The sequence below is a fragment of the Oxyura jamaicensis genome, chromosome 25 (genome assembly GCF_011077185.1).
Source record: "Oxyura jamaicensis isolate SHBP4307 breed ruddy duck chromosome 25, BPBGC_Ojam_1.0, whole genome shotgun sequence".
In the NCBI taxonomy this organism is placed as follows: domain Eukaryota; kingdom Metazoa; phylum Chordata; class Aves; order Anseriformes; family Anatidae; genus Oxyura; species Oxyura jamaicensis.
In genome coordinates, this window is record NC_048917.1 from 507894 (window position 1) to 521708 (window position 13815).

Genomic DNA, 13815 nt, shown 5'->3' on the forward strand with positions numbered 1-13815 from the left:
GGGGGGGGGCTGCGGCGCGGTACAGCTGCAGGGCGGCCAGGAGGTCGGAGGCCAGCGCCACCTCGGCGTCCCACTCGTAGCTCTCATCCACCGAGGTGTCCCTCCTGCGGGGACAAGCGTCAGGGGGGGTTTCCCATCGCCCCCCGCCTCCCCCCCCCCACCCCAATGCCATGCCTCGACACCCCGCTGTCACCCCCCAGTGCCCCCCCGGAGCGCATCCTCACCTCTTTCCCGCGCCGCTCGGGGCCGGCTCCGTGCTCACCTTGCCCTCCTGCCAGCTGCCCCCGTCCCCTGGGGGGGTACCGGGACCGGGCCCCCCCCAGGGATGGTGCCAAGGAGGGGGGGCGCAGGAAGGAAGCGCTGCCCCGGCCACTGCTCTGGCTGGTCAAGCTGCCCCGCGGCAACTTCTCCGGGGGGGGCACGTCCCCAGCTTCAGTCCTGCAGCCGGGGGGGCCACGGTGGTTCGGCTCTGGGGGGGTCGGCCAGGTTGGGGGGCCAGGCAGCGAGGCCTTGGCAGGGCCCAACGGCAGCTTGGGGGGCTGGAGGAGGGTGGCGGCAGGGGGGGCCGCGGCCTTGGCACATGGGTCCGTGCAGTCCAGCCCCCCCTCGGGGTGCTGGGGGGCAGCGGGGGGCTGCGGCGGGTCCTCGGGGGGGGGCCAGTCGCCGTCCACGCACATCTCCTTAAAGAAGGGCAGGCTCAGGTACTGCAGGATGCCGCTCTGGGCCGGGGGGGCCGCGGCATGCTGGGGGCTGGCGGCGGTGGCCGGGGGGGGGGCCCTGGAGGGGCAGCGAGTCCCAGCGGGTGCTGGGGGGGCCGGGGCTGTAAGGCAGAGTGGCGGCGGAGGCCACGGGGCTGACGTCGACGATGCACAGGGCGGCCGCTTCGGCCACCGGGCTGCTGCTGCCGTAGCCGAAATAGCGGCCCCGGCGGCGGCCGGATGGTGCTGGGGGGTCCCCGGGGGGCCGGGGCCGTAATGCCACCCCCTGGTGCCAAACGGGCTCCTTCTCCTCCTCCGGTTGGGGTCCCCTGGGTGTTGGGGGGTCCTGGGGCGAGGGGGTGAAGCCGCTCTCTGTCTCGGCGGTCTCCACCACGAAGCGGCCGTCGGGGCCGCGGCGGATGCGCTCCAGGGGCACGTGCTCCCCGACGTGGCTCTCGTAGACGGCGTAGCCGGATCCGGCCCCCGCGATGCTGAGCCCCAGGCTGGTGCCGGCTTTTTCGCCCCACAGCAGCGCCCGGCGCAGGCTGGGGCAGGGGGACGGCTGCAGCTTCAGCTTGGCCGCGCCGGCCGGGCTACCAGCGCCGTGAGAAGGGCTGGAAGGAAGAGGGGAAGGGCTGCGGGATCCCCGTACTGGCTCGTTCAGACGCCCCCCGTAATTGGGGGGCTCACATTGGGCAGCTCCCGGGGGTGGTGCCATGCCCTGCTCCGGCTGCTCCCTGCTTGCTTTGGCCACGAGCCGGCCGAGGGGAAAGCGGAGCACCCATGGGTGCCCCGAGCCCGGCCCTGCTCCCGGTCCCTGCCCCAAGCCAGCGGATGGATGATGATGATGATGATGATGGGGGGGGGGGGGGGGCCCCCGCAGCGAGGTGCGGGGGGAGCGTGGCGTGGCGCGACTTACTGCGGAGCAGGGAGCTTCTGGCTGGGGGAGAAGACGAGCGGTGGATCTGGAAGGTCATGAGAACACACGGGGATCACACGGCGAGCAACGCATGGCGATGAGGAGGAGACGAGAGGAGAGGAGATGGCGGCACCCCCACGGCACCCCCCCCCAGAGCCCCCAGCCCTGCCTGGCCCCGTCCCCTCCCTGCGGCTCGAGCCCCCCAGGGAGGTGCAGGATGCGGCTGGCTCCTACCTTGCCTTCGCTTCTGGATGCGCGCGGCGCGCCGGCGGTTCATGATGCAGGCGGCCACGGTACTGAAGATGACGGCCACGCTGAGGAAGCAGATCCCGCCGATGACCCCGGCCAGCACCGGCTGCGGCAGCAGCTCGGGGAGCTGGGTGCGGGACGGGTACACCTCCATGCCTGCGCCGGACGGGAGACGGCGCTGAGGCAGCCGCTCAGCACCTCAGAGCAGCCTCCAGCGCCTCGGTGGTACCGCAGAGGGGATGGCAAAGCCTCGGGGGCTGCGGGGGGACCTGCCCCCCAGGGTGCTGGCAGCAGGGACACCGGGCAGGGCTCCCCTGCCACCCAAAACCGAAGCCATGCGAGAGGCGTGCGCGGGGCCGAGCGCTCCCGGGGCGGTTGCCTTGCAGGATGCGGTCCCCGGTCTAGTTTTGGGGCTGCAGCCCCGAGAAGGGGATTTTATTTGGGGCAAACTCCTCCCTCCCTTGGCTCCTGCCTCCGAGCTGGAAGAGCGGGCGGGCGCAGCCCAGCCCCTACCTGCCGTGGAGACGTTCACCGTGTTGCTGGGGTCGCTGATGTAGCTGCCAGCGAAGGCCACCAGTCGGAACTCATAGAAGGCGTCCTGGGGGGAAGCGGGGCGCCGTCAGCCTCACCCCCTCCTCGCTGCGTCCCCGTGGAGCACCCGGCGGGACCCCCCCGCCCCCCAAGTCCCGGCCACGCACCACCGCACCTTGATGAGCCCTGGCACCAGCACCTGGCTCTCCGTGCCGGGGATGGAGCGCTCCAGCACCTCCCAGGCTCCCTTGTCCTGCCGCAGCTCCAGGGCGTAGCCGCTCAGCGCCACCGAGAGCTGGGCAGGGGGCTCCCAGCGCAGCAGGACCCCGCGCGACGTCTCGTTGGCGGTCAGGGCCTGCGGCGGGGACAGGAAGACGTGCAGGGTCATGGCCGGCGGCTCCGGAGGCACTGTGGTCACTGGGAAGCCTGGGGAGAAAGGGGACGCTGGTACGGGTGGCTGGGGAGGGAGAGCAGGGTGGAACCAGGAGCTTCCCGCGTGCTTGGGGGGGGGTTTTGGGGGGCTACGAGGCACCGTGCTCTTACCCCTGGGCACGGAGGTGACGATCTGGCTGAAGGGGCCGCTGCCCAGCTTGTTCTGGGCCAGGATGCTGAACTGGTAGCTCGTGTCCGGCTGCAGGTTCTCCACCAAGAGGTGCTGAGCCCCCGCCGGCACCGAGAGCGACACCCAGTCGTGGTGGGCGCGGGGCGGGTGCTTCGCCCTGCGGGGACGGGGGAGCCGTGAGCCCACGGCCGAGGGACGCGGAGGGGCTGGGGGCCACCCGCTGCCACCCCCGGGGGGACTCACAGCGGCGTGTACCAGACGCTGAACCTCTGGAAGTAGCCCCCGTCAAAGCCCGGCTCCCAGGAGATGTTGGCCGCCAGCAGGAGCGGGAGCACGGAGACGTTGGTGACGGCGTGGGGACTGGTCCCTGGCGCCGAAGGAGGAGAGAAGCCGCGTGGGACCGGGGGCAGCTCGGATAACCAAAACCCAGGAGCCTTTCCAGTCCTTCCACCCCAACCCCCCCAGTCTGCGGGGCTCAGCACCCACGAGCGACGCCCGCCCAACTCACCCAGCACGTGGACGGAGGTGGCGGTGCTGACGCTGGCCACCGGGTTGGTGGCCGTGCACTCCCAGCGCCCGTGCTGCTCCTTGACGAGGGGGCGGAAGACGAGGCTGCCGTTCCCGTCCACCTGGGCTCCGCTCTGCCCTGCGCTGCCCACCTGCGGGGCAGGGACGCGCTGACGGTGGTGACATCCCTGTCCCTGTCCCCATCCCACCGCCTCCGCAGTGACCCCACACCCTCGCAGGACCTCGATCCATCCCCCCCAGGGCTGGTTTGGAGACAGAGGGGCAGGATTTTACCCCCGTTTCCTACAGAACCGAAGGCGACACGAGCAAAACTCCCCTCCCGCGGGACCCCGGGCTTCCTGTGGGGACGAGGACCCGGGGGCTACCCACGCGATGATGTCCTGGGAGGAAAAAAGCCACGTTGCCCCCTCCCCAGGTGGGCTCTCCCCGGTGTGCTCCGTACCTTCCCCCAGGTGATGGTGGGTGGGGGGTCCCCGTGAGCCGAGCAGGGGATGACCAGCTCCCGGCCCACCTCCTGGAAGTATTCCTCCTTGGGGCGCACGGTGAAGGCGGGGGGGTCCTGGAAGAGCCACGCACGGTGCTGGGGACGGTGGCGGGGACACGGCACGCCGGAGTCACAGTGGTGTCCCCCCCCCCCCCCATCAGCCCCCACCTTGAGCAGGACCCGGGTGGGCCGGGAGGCGCCGGCGGTGCCGTAGCTGTTGTAGGGGGTGCACGTGTACACCCCCAGCGCGTCGTCGTTCCCCGTGGCGATGACGATGGAGCCGTCGGGTCGCGCCGACCAGCCGGGGAGCTGGCAGGAAGGGTGCGGGGGTGAGGTCGGGGGGCTGCGGGGTGCAGGCGGGGGGGGGAGGAGGGCGAGTGGCAGTACCTTGCCCAGCTCCAGCGGGTGCCCGTCCCGCGTCCAGCTGACCGAGAGCAGCGGGGGGTTGGCTCTGGTGGGGCACCGGATCACGCCCCGCATCCCCTTGGGCAGGTGGGTCTCCGGGAGCATGGTGGTCACCTGCGCCGGATCTGTGGGGAAACGTGGGGTGCTGGGAAGGTGCTGGGGACCCTGCGGAGGCCGATGGGGCACCCCAGGGCTCTTACACAGCACCGTGACGAAGGCCGAGGCCGAAGGCGGCTTCCAGAGCCCGTTGCTGGCGACGCAGGTGTATTTGCCGGTGTCGTCCGGGGTGGCTCGCTGCAGCAGGAGGCTCCCGTCCACCAGGATGCGGACCCGTGCCTGGAGGTGGCTGCGAGGGGAGCAGAGGGCGGGAGTGAGGGCGCAGCAGGCACCCGGGATGGGTGAAGCTCTCTGGCACGCACCGTGCCCCACCGCACCCGCACGTGGGCTGGGGGGGATTCAGCAAGGTCCCCTCGCCTCCATCCACGAGAGACGGCTGCCAGGAGCCCGCGGCCACCTCGGTGTCACCCCCAGCACCACGTCCCCGCCGTACCTGAGGTGGAAGACGTTGCTGCTGCCCTGGAACCAGGTGTAGGTGAGGTTCCCCGGGTACGCCTCGGCCTGGCACGCCAGAAAGGCATCTTGAGAGATGTTAACGGTGACGTTCTGCGGCGGCACCACGATGACAGGCGGCCCTGCAGCGTGGGGCGGAGGGGAGAGTGTGGGCCAGGGGACAAAGCCACGAACCCCGTGACGCCGCCAGGGCTGGGCGAGCGGCCCCGCTCCTACCTTGCACGAGGACGCGGGTGGTGTGGGTGATGGTGCCCTCCTTGCTGGAAGCGTGGCAGGTGTAGGTGCCCGCGCTGGCTCGCTCCACCACGGCGATGCTCAGCGTCCCGTTCCTCACCTGCAACGTCACCGGTGGCCACCGAGGCTCTCGGCACCATGGCCAGGGCTCGCTCTCCAGCCAGGCGGAGCCGTGTCTCTGTGCCCCCTGAGACTCGCCCCCCCCCCCCCCCAGTCCCACGGGGGACAGCGGCGCTTCGCCGTGCTCACCTGCACCGCGTCCCCGCTCTGCACGGCCAGGTCGCTCCGCTTCCAGATGATGACGGGCTGGGGGTTGCCGATGGCCGTGCAGGTGAGGCTCAGCGCCTCCCGGTCCCGCACCTCCACGAAGGCCGGGGGGGTCTCCAGGAAGGTGGGGGGTGCTGCCAAGGCAAACGCAGACCCTCGGTCCTGGGAACGAGCGGATCCAGCCCCAGCCCCGCGATCGAGGGATCTGGAGCAGGAAGGGGCTGCTCCTCCTGCGCTGGGGGACGATGAAATCCTCTCCCCGTCCTCACTCCACAAAGCCAAGTGGAGCAGGCGCGGGCACGGGGCGCACCACGACCGCCCACCCAGCCCAAATCCAGCGCTCAGACCGGGCTCAGCACCGGGAGAGCGGCACAGGGCAGAGCAGGCAGCAGCCTGGGCTCGCAGCTCCCATCCGTACCGTTGACGGTGAGGTGGATCCAGGTGCCGTTCTGGAAGTCGGCGTCGGCGCTGGGCCGGTCGAGGAAGAGCACGCGGCACTCGTACCAGCCTTGGTCCTCGGCGCGCAGCAGGTCGATGCGCAGCGAGGCGCCTTCCTCGATCCGCACGCGACCTGCCGAGCCAGAAACGTTTGCCGCGGGCGGCTCGGGGACGTCCCCAGCCCCAGGGCCACCACCTCCACAAAGCGTTCGCCCACGCAGGGACCTCCCTGTGCCCCGAGCACGGCTCCCTGCTTCCCCAAAGCCCTCAAGCTGGCCCCCAAGCCCCTCCCTGGTGTCTTTTGGCAACCACAGCCTCATCTCGGCTCTCCCCTGGAGGTCTCCCCCAGGCCAGCTCACCCTCGGGAACCCTGCTAAGCCCCGGCCACACCGGGCACCCCCGCACCTTCCTGCTCCCGGTGGTGCTGTGCGGGCTGGATGAGCCCCTCGCCTGCTCTGGGGGCGCCGGGGGGCTGCCCGATGGCGGGGCGCTCACCCCAAGCCAGCCCCTTCGATGAGGAGGAGGAGGAGGAGGAAGATAAGGACCTCAAGCAAGAGCGAGTGCAGCCCCCTAATCCCCCGGGCTATTATCAGAGCCGTAATCGGCTCAGGCACGCAGCGGGCACTAGGCTCAGCACCACCGGGGTGCACTCAGCACCTCGGCACCCCCGGACCCCGCTGCACCCCAGGCTCAGCCCCGTGTGTGCCGTCACCTGAGGTGGCCCCTTTGGGACCGCGCTGCGGGGCAGGGCCACGGTGGGGACAAGCACCCAGAGGTGCCCAGGAGCAGCCTCTTCGTCAGGGGTTTCCCACAAATAAAGTTTTGCTGGAAAACCCTCGTCAGCTCCAGCCGGAGCTCGGGGTCCCCAGAGGTCCCCACGTGGGTGCTGTGCCCGGCCCGACGAGCCCAGCGAGGAGGAGGAGGAGGAAGAGGAGGAGGAGCGGCAGGACCCGGCAGGCTGGTCGGGCAGGGCGGTTTGGGGACGGGATCTGCGCTGAGACGCGTTGTGCGGACGCAGCACAGCGACACGTGCACCCTGAGTTTCTTCCAGCTCCCCCCCCCCCCCCCCAGATCTGCTTCTCCCCACGGCTGGGGGCTGACGGACGTAGCCGGGCGCCTTCGGCCTCATCCTGAGCCCGCAGCACCAAGCGGCGGCGCGAGCAAACCTCGGGCATGAGCGGGGACGCGGGAGCAGCGCGAGGGACGGGAGCGCTGGGGCCAGCAGGCTGCTGAACAAAGGTCCCTTTGGCAGGGCTCCGAGAGCCCTGGGGACGCCCCCAGCCTCCCCCTAATCCCCCCCGTGCCGGCCCCAACCCCTCCTCCTCCTCGCCCAGCGCCTGGCCGATAACAAAACCCAAGAAAAAACAACAAAACCGCCGCTGCCCTCCGGCCCCGGCATCCCCCAGCGCCTGGCAACCGCCATTCAAAAGGGACACAAAGGGGACCCGGCGGCTGGGGACCACCGGCACCAGTTGATGGCAGCGGGGACGGCGGAGGGGGGAGAAACGGCCCCGTGGCCCCCAGGGACACGAGGGGGCTTTCAGGGGCGCAGCCCACCCTCGTCCCTGAGGTGCCCCAAAGTGCCTGGGTGACACAGGTGGCGGTGCAGGGGCTTCCTGGGTGACACCTGAGCCGCTTTGCCTGCTCCGAGCTCTCGGCTGTGAGGCTGAGCCTGGAGGCCCCTTGCCTGACCCCGTGTCCCCCTCCTGGGAGGATCGAGGGCCAGCTGCCACGGTGATGACCGGCAGCCCCCTCGCCCACCCACCGTGCCCACCACGGGGTCCCCGAGCCTGGGCGCAGCCCCCCGGGGCGCCGGCGGCACCGTCGGGGACGAAGCTGAGGGCTGGCGGGAGGCGGGGAGCACGCAGCAGGATGCGGCCGAGCCCTTTGTGCTGCCAGCCCGGGGGGGAAACCTGAGCTCCCGCAGGTAACGGGAGCCGGGGGGGCCTCCGGGAGGCAGGTGCCGAGGGTTTGGTGGCACCGCCGGTCCCACGAAGCCAGCACGGAGCCACCAAGGAAGGTGCTGGCAGTGGGGTGCAGCCGCAGTGCGCCCCAGAATTGCTCCTGCCCGGTGCTGGCGGCTCCTTCCTCGCCCCTGCCCACGTCAAGGCTCCACCTGCAGCACATTTTTTTGGGGCAGTTTCGGCCGCGGAGGCCAGATCCTGTCGGATGCAGGACAATCCTGCTCCACGGTCCTGCCCTCCCGTCGATCCCAGAGGCGTCGGGGCCGGGCCCAGCCCCCAAACCCCGGCCTCCCTTTTGGCCCCAAGCACCCCATGAAGCCGCAGGAGCAGCCTCCCACGCCACGGCCCCGTTTGGCTCCAAATCCCGGCACCGCTGCCGAGCGCCTTCACCCAAATCCCTTTCCCTGAGCGTGGCTCACCCGGGGCGCCCGCAGCCACCCCCGGGGCGCCTCAGCGGGGCCGGTGACCCGCGGGGGACGGAGGCCAGCCCCGCGCCTCGCCGCCGCCGTGCTTAATGCGCTCCGACAGCGGCCGCCTCGCGCTGGGGCCCGGCCGAGGGGAGCGGGGCGGCGAATCCATCCCGAACGGGACGCCCGGTGCCCGGTCCGCCCAGTGCTTGGTCTGTCCGGTACCCGGCGTGCCCGCTGCCCGGTTCTCCCGGTGCCACTTACCGAGGTACTCGGGGTCGACGCGGGGCGAGTAGAGGCCGAACTTGATGAAGATGGGGAGGACGAAGCCGACGCGCACCCACTCGATGACGTAGAGCGGCGGGCGGCTCTGGCGGGCACCCAGCAGGTCGCAGCCCAGCACCGCGCTGTCCCCGACGCGGCCCACCACGGCCCCGCTCGGCCCGCTGCCTGCACGGGGCACCGGGGACACCGGTGGCACCGGGAGCACCGGTTGCACTGGGAGCACCGGTGGCACCGGGAGCACCACGCCTCCCTCCTCCCGTCCCATCCCATCACATCCCATCCCGTCCCATCCCGTCCCGTCCATCCCGTCCCATCCCATCCCGGTCCCGTCCGTTCCATCCCATCCCGGTCCCGTCCCGGTTCTTCCCGGTTCCGGTCCCATCTCCCCTTACCCTTGGCCTCGGTGCCGGCGAGCAGGCTGAGGAAGGCCGCGCGTAGCCACCACCGCATAGCCCAGCTCCCCGGCCCGCTGCTCCCGGTGGCGGCGGGGACAGGCGACCGCCGAGCGGGAGGGTCACCGGGCACCGGCGACCGGTTACCGGGTACCACCGGGGCTCAACCGGGGGATCAGGGCCGCAGCTCGGGAGGGCTCGGGAGGGCTCGGCCGGGCTCCCCGCGGCGCTCTGGCCCCGGCCGGGGGGCGCTGGGGGCTCCTCATACCCGCCCCGGACCCCGCGGCTCCGCTCCGCGCCCCGCGCCGCCGCCACCGGGCGGCCGCCGCCAAAGCCACGGCGGTGGGAGGGGCGCGGGCAAGCCCCGCCTCTCCGCGCTGCTGATTGGCTGTTCCCTTGGCAACGGGTATTCCCGCCGGTGGCCAATAGCGGGGCGGGGAGGGGAGCCGCGAGGGATGCTGGGAGGTGTAGTTCTGGGGGGGATGGGGGGGGTACGGAGGAGACACGGGTGTGTGACACGGGTGTGACATGGGTGTGTGACTGGTGGGTGACACTGGTGGGTGAGACAGGTGTGGGACACTGGTGTGGGACACTGGTGTGTGACCGGTGTGTGACACGGCTGTGGGACACCAGTGTGGGACATGGGTGTGGGTGACACTGGTGTGGGACACTGGCGGGTGACACGGGTGGGTGACACAGGTGGGTGACAGTGGTGGGTGACACTGGTGTGGGACATGGGTGGGTGACACAGGTAGGTGACATGGACATGTGACACTGGTATATGACATTTGTGTGTGACACAGGTGTATGACACGGGTGGGTGGCACTGGTGTGGGACACAGGTGTGTGACACAGGTGTGTGACATGGGTGGGTGACACAGGTGGGTGACACAGGTGTCTGACATGGGTGGGTGACACTGGTGGGTGACACAGGTGACATGCCATGCCATGCCATGCCGTGCCGTACCACACCGCGCACAGCCCCGTGACGGGAAGCCCACACACGTGCCACCCCATGGCACACCCGTGACCGCCACCAACCCCTGCCCACCCCCCGTGACTGTCCCCACCTCGGGGCTCTCCCCCTGCCCTCTCCCACCCCGGCCGTCACCCCTCTAATCCCATCCTCATCCTGTCCCTGTCCCCTACGGCCACCGGAGCCGTGTCCCCAGCCCGTGGAGCTGAGCCGGAGCTGGGCCGCCCGCCAGCCCGGGGGCTCTGGTGCTGGGGGCACCGGTGCGGGGACACCCCCCAAGTCCCAGCCCCACGGGGGTGCCCGGCTAACGGTGGCCGTGCCGGGTCCCGCTCGGTGGCACGGCATCCCCTGGTCAGGGACATTGGTGCTGAGCCCCTCTCCTGACCCCCTCCCCGGGACAGGGGTCCTCCCGTCCCCCCCTTTTGGCCCGGCCCGGCGCGGCCCCCGGCGCACGGGAGACTATTAAGGCCAGAGCTAAAGTAAGAGGAGTTAAAGCAAATAATTCTGCGGGTAAGCTGCTTTCCTGCATCTCACAGCCCCATGGGAGTCCTGCGGCTCCCTGGGCTTAGGCGCCGTGGCCGGACCGCGCCGCCCCGTCCCCGTCCCCTTTCGTGTCCCCAAATCCTCCACGCGGGGCCTCCCACCCCCCCCCAGCCGCTCGTGTCCTGGGATGAGGTAGGGCAGATGAGCGACCCCAGATGTCCCTTGTCCTCACGTGGTGCCGCAGAGCCCCAGGGCCATGGTGTCACCCATGGGGGATGGACACGGACAGTCCCCGAGTCCCCAAGCGGGGGTGCTGGGTGGCATCGAGAGCAGTTCCGCACCACTTTGGGGTGCCGCATCCCCACGGCCACCCTCTTCCTGTATCTGCCGGCTCCCACCCCAAACACCCCAAGCCACCACCCGCGTGTGTCGTTTCTGAGGGACGATGACGGCGTTTTGGGGTTTCAGAGCGACGTCTGGGGACGCTGGGGCTGCCTGGTGGAGGTGACAGCCCTCCACAACCCTCCCAGCCCGCGGCACGGGCACTGCGCTGGCACCTGGAGCATGCCGGGCACTCCCGGCCATGTGCCACGCGCGCAGGAATGGGGACGGTGACGCTTCTCGCACTTCGGATTTAAATGCCACCAAGGTTAGGAGCAGCTGAGAAGAGATTTTCAGGATTGGGCTTTTGGACGGAGATGCCTAAATTCCAGCTAAGCTTCCGTTTAAGCATCCACGTCCCGGGCCGGCCCTGGGGCGCTGACGTGGCTGCCGCCCTCCGCGCAGCATCGCCGCTTTGGCGAGCGACCAGCTCCGGGGCTCGCAGGCTGAGACTCAGGACGGGGGTCCCTGCAGCACCTCAGGGTGCAGCCGCAGGCGTCCCCAGTCCTGGGGTGCCCTGAGGAGGCTGTTGGGTACCGAGCGGTGAGGTCTGGGGTGGAGGTTTGGTGCCGTGGCCACGTTAGGGGACGGCACCAGGTCACTGCAGAGCGGCGGTACCTGGGGGGTCCCTGGTTGCAGCAGGGGTTCCGTTCAAACCATGAGGTGGAATGGAGCCACGGGAAAGTTCTTTAATGGGGAACGGGATGGACAGCGGCACCGCAGGGCTGGGCAATGTTCCCCCAGCACATCAGAGCAAGCATCTCCTTCGACCTCCGTCCGGCACACGCTGCTCGGGGACAAACTCCTGCTCACGCCTCCTCGGTATCCTTTCCAGCGCTGTGGCGAGGCAGATCCGTGTTTAGTTTGGGCTCTCAGACCCCGCAGCTGTGCCTGCCGTGACCCCGTCGGCACAGGGAGCCCCCCCGGGGGGGCTGCTCCTACCTGAAGCGCTGGTGGAAGTGGATCACAGCTTGCTCCTGCTCCCGTGTCTCGATGGAGCCTGGCCGCAGCCTGCGGATCTCCCGGATGGCGTCGCTGCCGCTCATCTTCTGCGTCTTCACCAGGTAGCAGGCCAGCATGGTGCCCGTCCGGCCGTGCCCCAGCATACAGTGCACCGCCACCGCCTGGCCAGTGCACCCGTGAGGAGGGCCTCACCTCCCTCTTGGTGTCACCTCCCTCTTGGTGTCACCTCCACCTTGGTGTCACCTCCACCTTGGTGTCACCTCCCTCTTGGTGCCACCTCCCTCTTGGTGTCACTCACCCTGGCATCACCACCCCATTGCCGGTGACACCTGCACAGCATCACCCCCTTGGCATCACCTCCCTCTCGGTGTCACCTCCCTCCTAGTGCCACCCCCTTGGTGTCACCCTCCCCCCGGGGCCGTACCTCCCCGCGCCCGTTGGCCTCCTCCACCAGCTGCAGGAAGCTCTGGATCTGCCCGGGCGTCGGGGGGCTGAAGTCGGGCACGCGGATCCGGTGGAGCTGCACCGCGGGGCAGCAGCCGTGGTGTGGAGGCGGCCGCTCCGACAGTGACACCAGGTGCCTCACGCCCTGGCCCAGCAGGAACCGGTAATGCCCCGGCTCCCGCGGCATGGCCAGCCCCGCCAGCCGCCCCTGGGCCACCCACGAGAAGTTGGGGGGCTCCACCATAGCCCTGCGGGGAGCGGCACCGGGGGCTGGCGCTGCCACTTGCTCTGGGGCTGGGGCTGGGATGGGGAATCCTGGTCAAAACCATGGGACCTCCGGCCAGGACCCCCCAGAACCACAGGGTTGGGACCCCCAGGCTGTGCCCCTGGCATCCCCTGGATGGACCCCCAGCACCACAGGTCCAGGACCCCCAGGCTGTGCCCCCTAGGACCCCCCAGACAAGACCCCCCCAGCACCACAGGGCCACAGGGCTGTGCCCACTAGGACCCCCAGAAAGACCCCAAGATCCCAGGACAGCCCCCCCCGGCCCCCTGGCCCCTGACCAGGCTCCCTAGGACCCCCAGCATCCAGAAGCCCCCAATACCCCTAGCCCAGACCCCCCCAGGACCCCCAGCCAAGCTCCTCAGAGGCTCTCTGGGATCCCCCCAGCCCCTCTTTGCTCCCCCAGCCCGAGCGCCCCCAACCCCCCGCCAGCCCCCCCCCCCCCCCCCCCAAACCCCCCTGGCCAATCTCCTCCACCCCCCCCAGATCCCCGGGCCGGGTCCCCCCGAATCCCCCGGGCCCGGCCGCCCCGGATCCCCCCCCCCCCTTGCTTATCCCGGCCCCAACCGTGCCCGGGTCCCGCCGCGCACAGGCCCGCCCCCGCCGCAGGCCGCCCCCGAGCAGGCCCGGCCCTGCGGCCTGCTCCGACCCGGGGGCCCCGCACCGGCCCCGACCCGGCCAGGTCCCCTCCCGAGCGGCCCCGGGACCCCCCCCAAAGGGCCCCGCCGTACCGGGGAGGCCGCTCGGCGGCGGAGCGGGGGCCCGGGCAGCGCCTGCACTGAGCGGCGCAGGCACCGGGAGGCGGCGGCGGTGCCGAGCTCCGGGCCCCGGGGATGCAGCGGGGCTGAGCCGACCGGGGGGGGACCGGGACACGGCGGGGTCCCGGGGCTGCAATGTCCGGGGGCTCGGGGCTGCGTTCCCCGGGGGCACCGGGACACCGGGGCTGAAATCCCAGGACGGCGGCATGCGAGGCTGCAGCCCCCGGGACACCGGGGATTCTCCGGAGCTGCAGCCCCCGGGACACCAGGACACCGGGGCTGCCCCCCCCGGGACATCGGGACACCGGGGCTGTGCCGTTTCTGCATCCCCCGTGATGCCGGGACACTGGGGGCTGCACCAGCCGGGGGTACCCAGCACCGGGGCTGTCCCCCGGTTGTCCCCTCCCGGTGCTTTGCCCCCACCCAGCTGCCATCTCCGTCCTCCCCCCCTCCCCCCTCCCCTTTGTCCCCAGCCCTGGTGGCCCCCCGTGCGTTGGGAAGCCCCAGCTCAGCCCTGCTTCATTCGGCCTCACGGAGGGGACGTGTTGGGGTTGTCCCCAGGGTGGGACAAGGGGGGGCTCCTCCCCTGCCCCC

At 71.0% G+C, this 13815-nt stretch overlaps 2 protein-coding genes across 4 annotated transcripts in view; both read right to left on the bottom strand.

Moving 5' to 3' along the window:
* The window catches only part of IGSF9 (immunoglobulin superfamily member 9), a 13046-nt gene extending 3797 nt beyond the window's left edge, over nucleotides 1-9249 (bottom strand). The window contains 21 exon segments of the mRNA XM_035346439.1: nucleotides 5-104; nucleotides 225-319; nucleotides 321-761; nucleotides 763-1312; nucleotides 1618-1663; nucleotides 1852-2022; nucleotides 2380-2464; nucleotides 2573-2823; nucleotides 2941-3116; nucleotides 3203-3326; nucleotides 3468-3618; nucleotides 3930-4046; nucleotides 4140-4280; nucleotides 4359-4501; nucleotides 4577-4722; nucleotides 4927-5068; nucleotides 5163-5280; nucleotides 5430-5581; nucleotides 5866-6018; nucleotides 8521-8706; nucleotides 8934-9249. Coding sequence (XP_035202330.1) covers nucleotides 5-104; nucleotides 225-319; nucleotides 321-761; nucleotides 763-1312; nucleotides 1618-1663; nucleotides 1852-2022; nucleotides 2380-2464; nucleotides 2573-2823; nucleotides 2941-3116; nucleotides 3203-3326; nucleotides 3468-3618; nucleotides 3930-4046; nucleotides 4140-4280; nucleotides 4359-4501; nucleotides 4577-4722; nucleotides 4927-5068; nucleotides 5163-5280; nucleotides 5430-5581; nucleotides 5866-6018; nucleotides 8521-8706; nucleotides 8934-8991 — 3546 coding nt within the window. The 5' untranslated portion in view covers nucleotides 8992-9249.
* A 2188-nt stretch (nucleotides 9250-11437) lies between these two features.
* On the bottom strand, nucleotides 11438-12929 carry DUSP23 (dual specificity phosphatase 23). Of its 3 annotated transcripts, XM_035346433.1 has the most exons (4): nucleotides 12919-12929; nucleotides 12161-12514; nucleotides 11716-11897; nucleotides 11438-11610 (listed from the first exon to the last, which is right to left on the bottom strand). In XM_035346433.1, exons 2-4 carry the CDS (start codon nucleotides 12422-12424, stop codon nucleotides 11583-11585), a joined length of 474 nt encoding a protein of 157 aa, XP_035202324.1. In that variant the 5' UTR covers nucleotides 12425-12514; nucleotides 12919-12929; the 3' UTR covers nucleotides 11438-11582. The 3 variants fall into 3 exon arrangements, with proteins under 3 accessions (XP_035202324.1, XP_035202323.1, XP_035202325.1); XM_035346432.1 differs by lacking the exon at nucleotides 12919-12929 and having other exon boundaries at nucleotides 12161-12566; XM_035346434.1 differs by lacking the exons at nucleotides 11438-11610; nucleotides 12919-12929 and having other exon boundaries at nucleotides 11712-11897; nucleotides 12161-12567.
* Nucleotides 12930-13815: the final 886 nt, after the last annotated feature.

What these genes read in the sequence shown, in the direction of transcription:
- DUSP23 (XM_035346433.1), bottom strand. Translation starts at nt 12,424, where the DNA reads ATGGTGGAGCCCCCCAACTTCTCGTGGGTGGCCCAGGGGCGGCTGGCG. An exon ending in AGGCCAACGGGCGCGGGGAG is followed by an intron (nt 11,898 to 12,160) that starts GTACGGCCCCGG and finishes TGCACTGGCCAG; the next exon opens with GCGGTGGCGGTGCACTGTAT. An exon ending in CACTTCCACCAGCGCTTCAG is followed by an intron (nt 11,611 to 11,715) that starts GTAGGAGCAGCC and finishes GCCTCGCCACAG; the next exon opens with CGCTGGAAAGGATACCGAGG.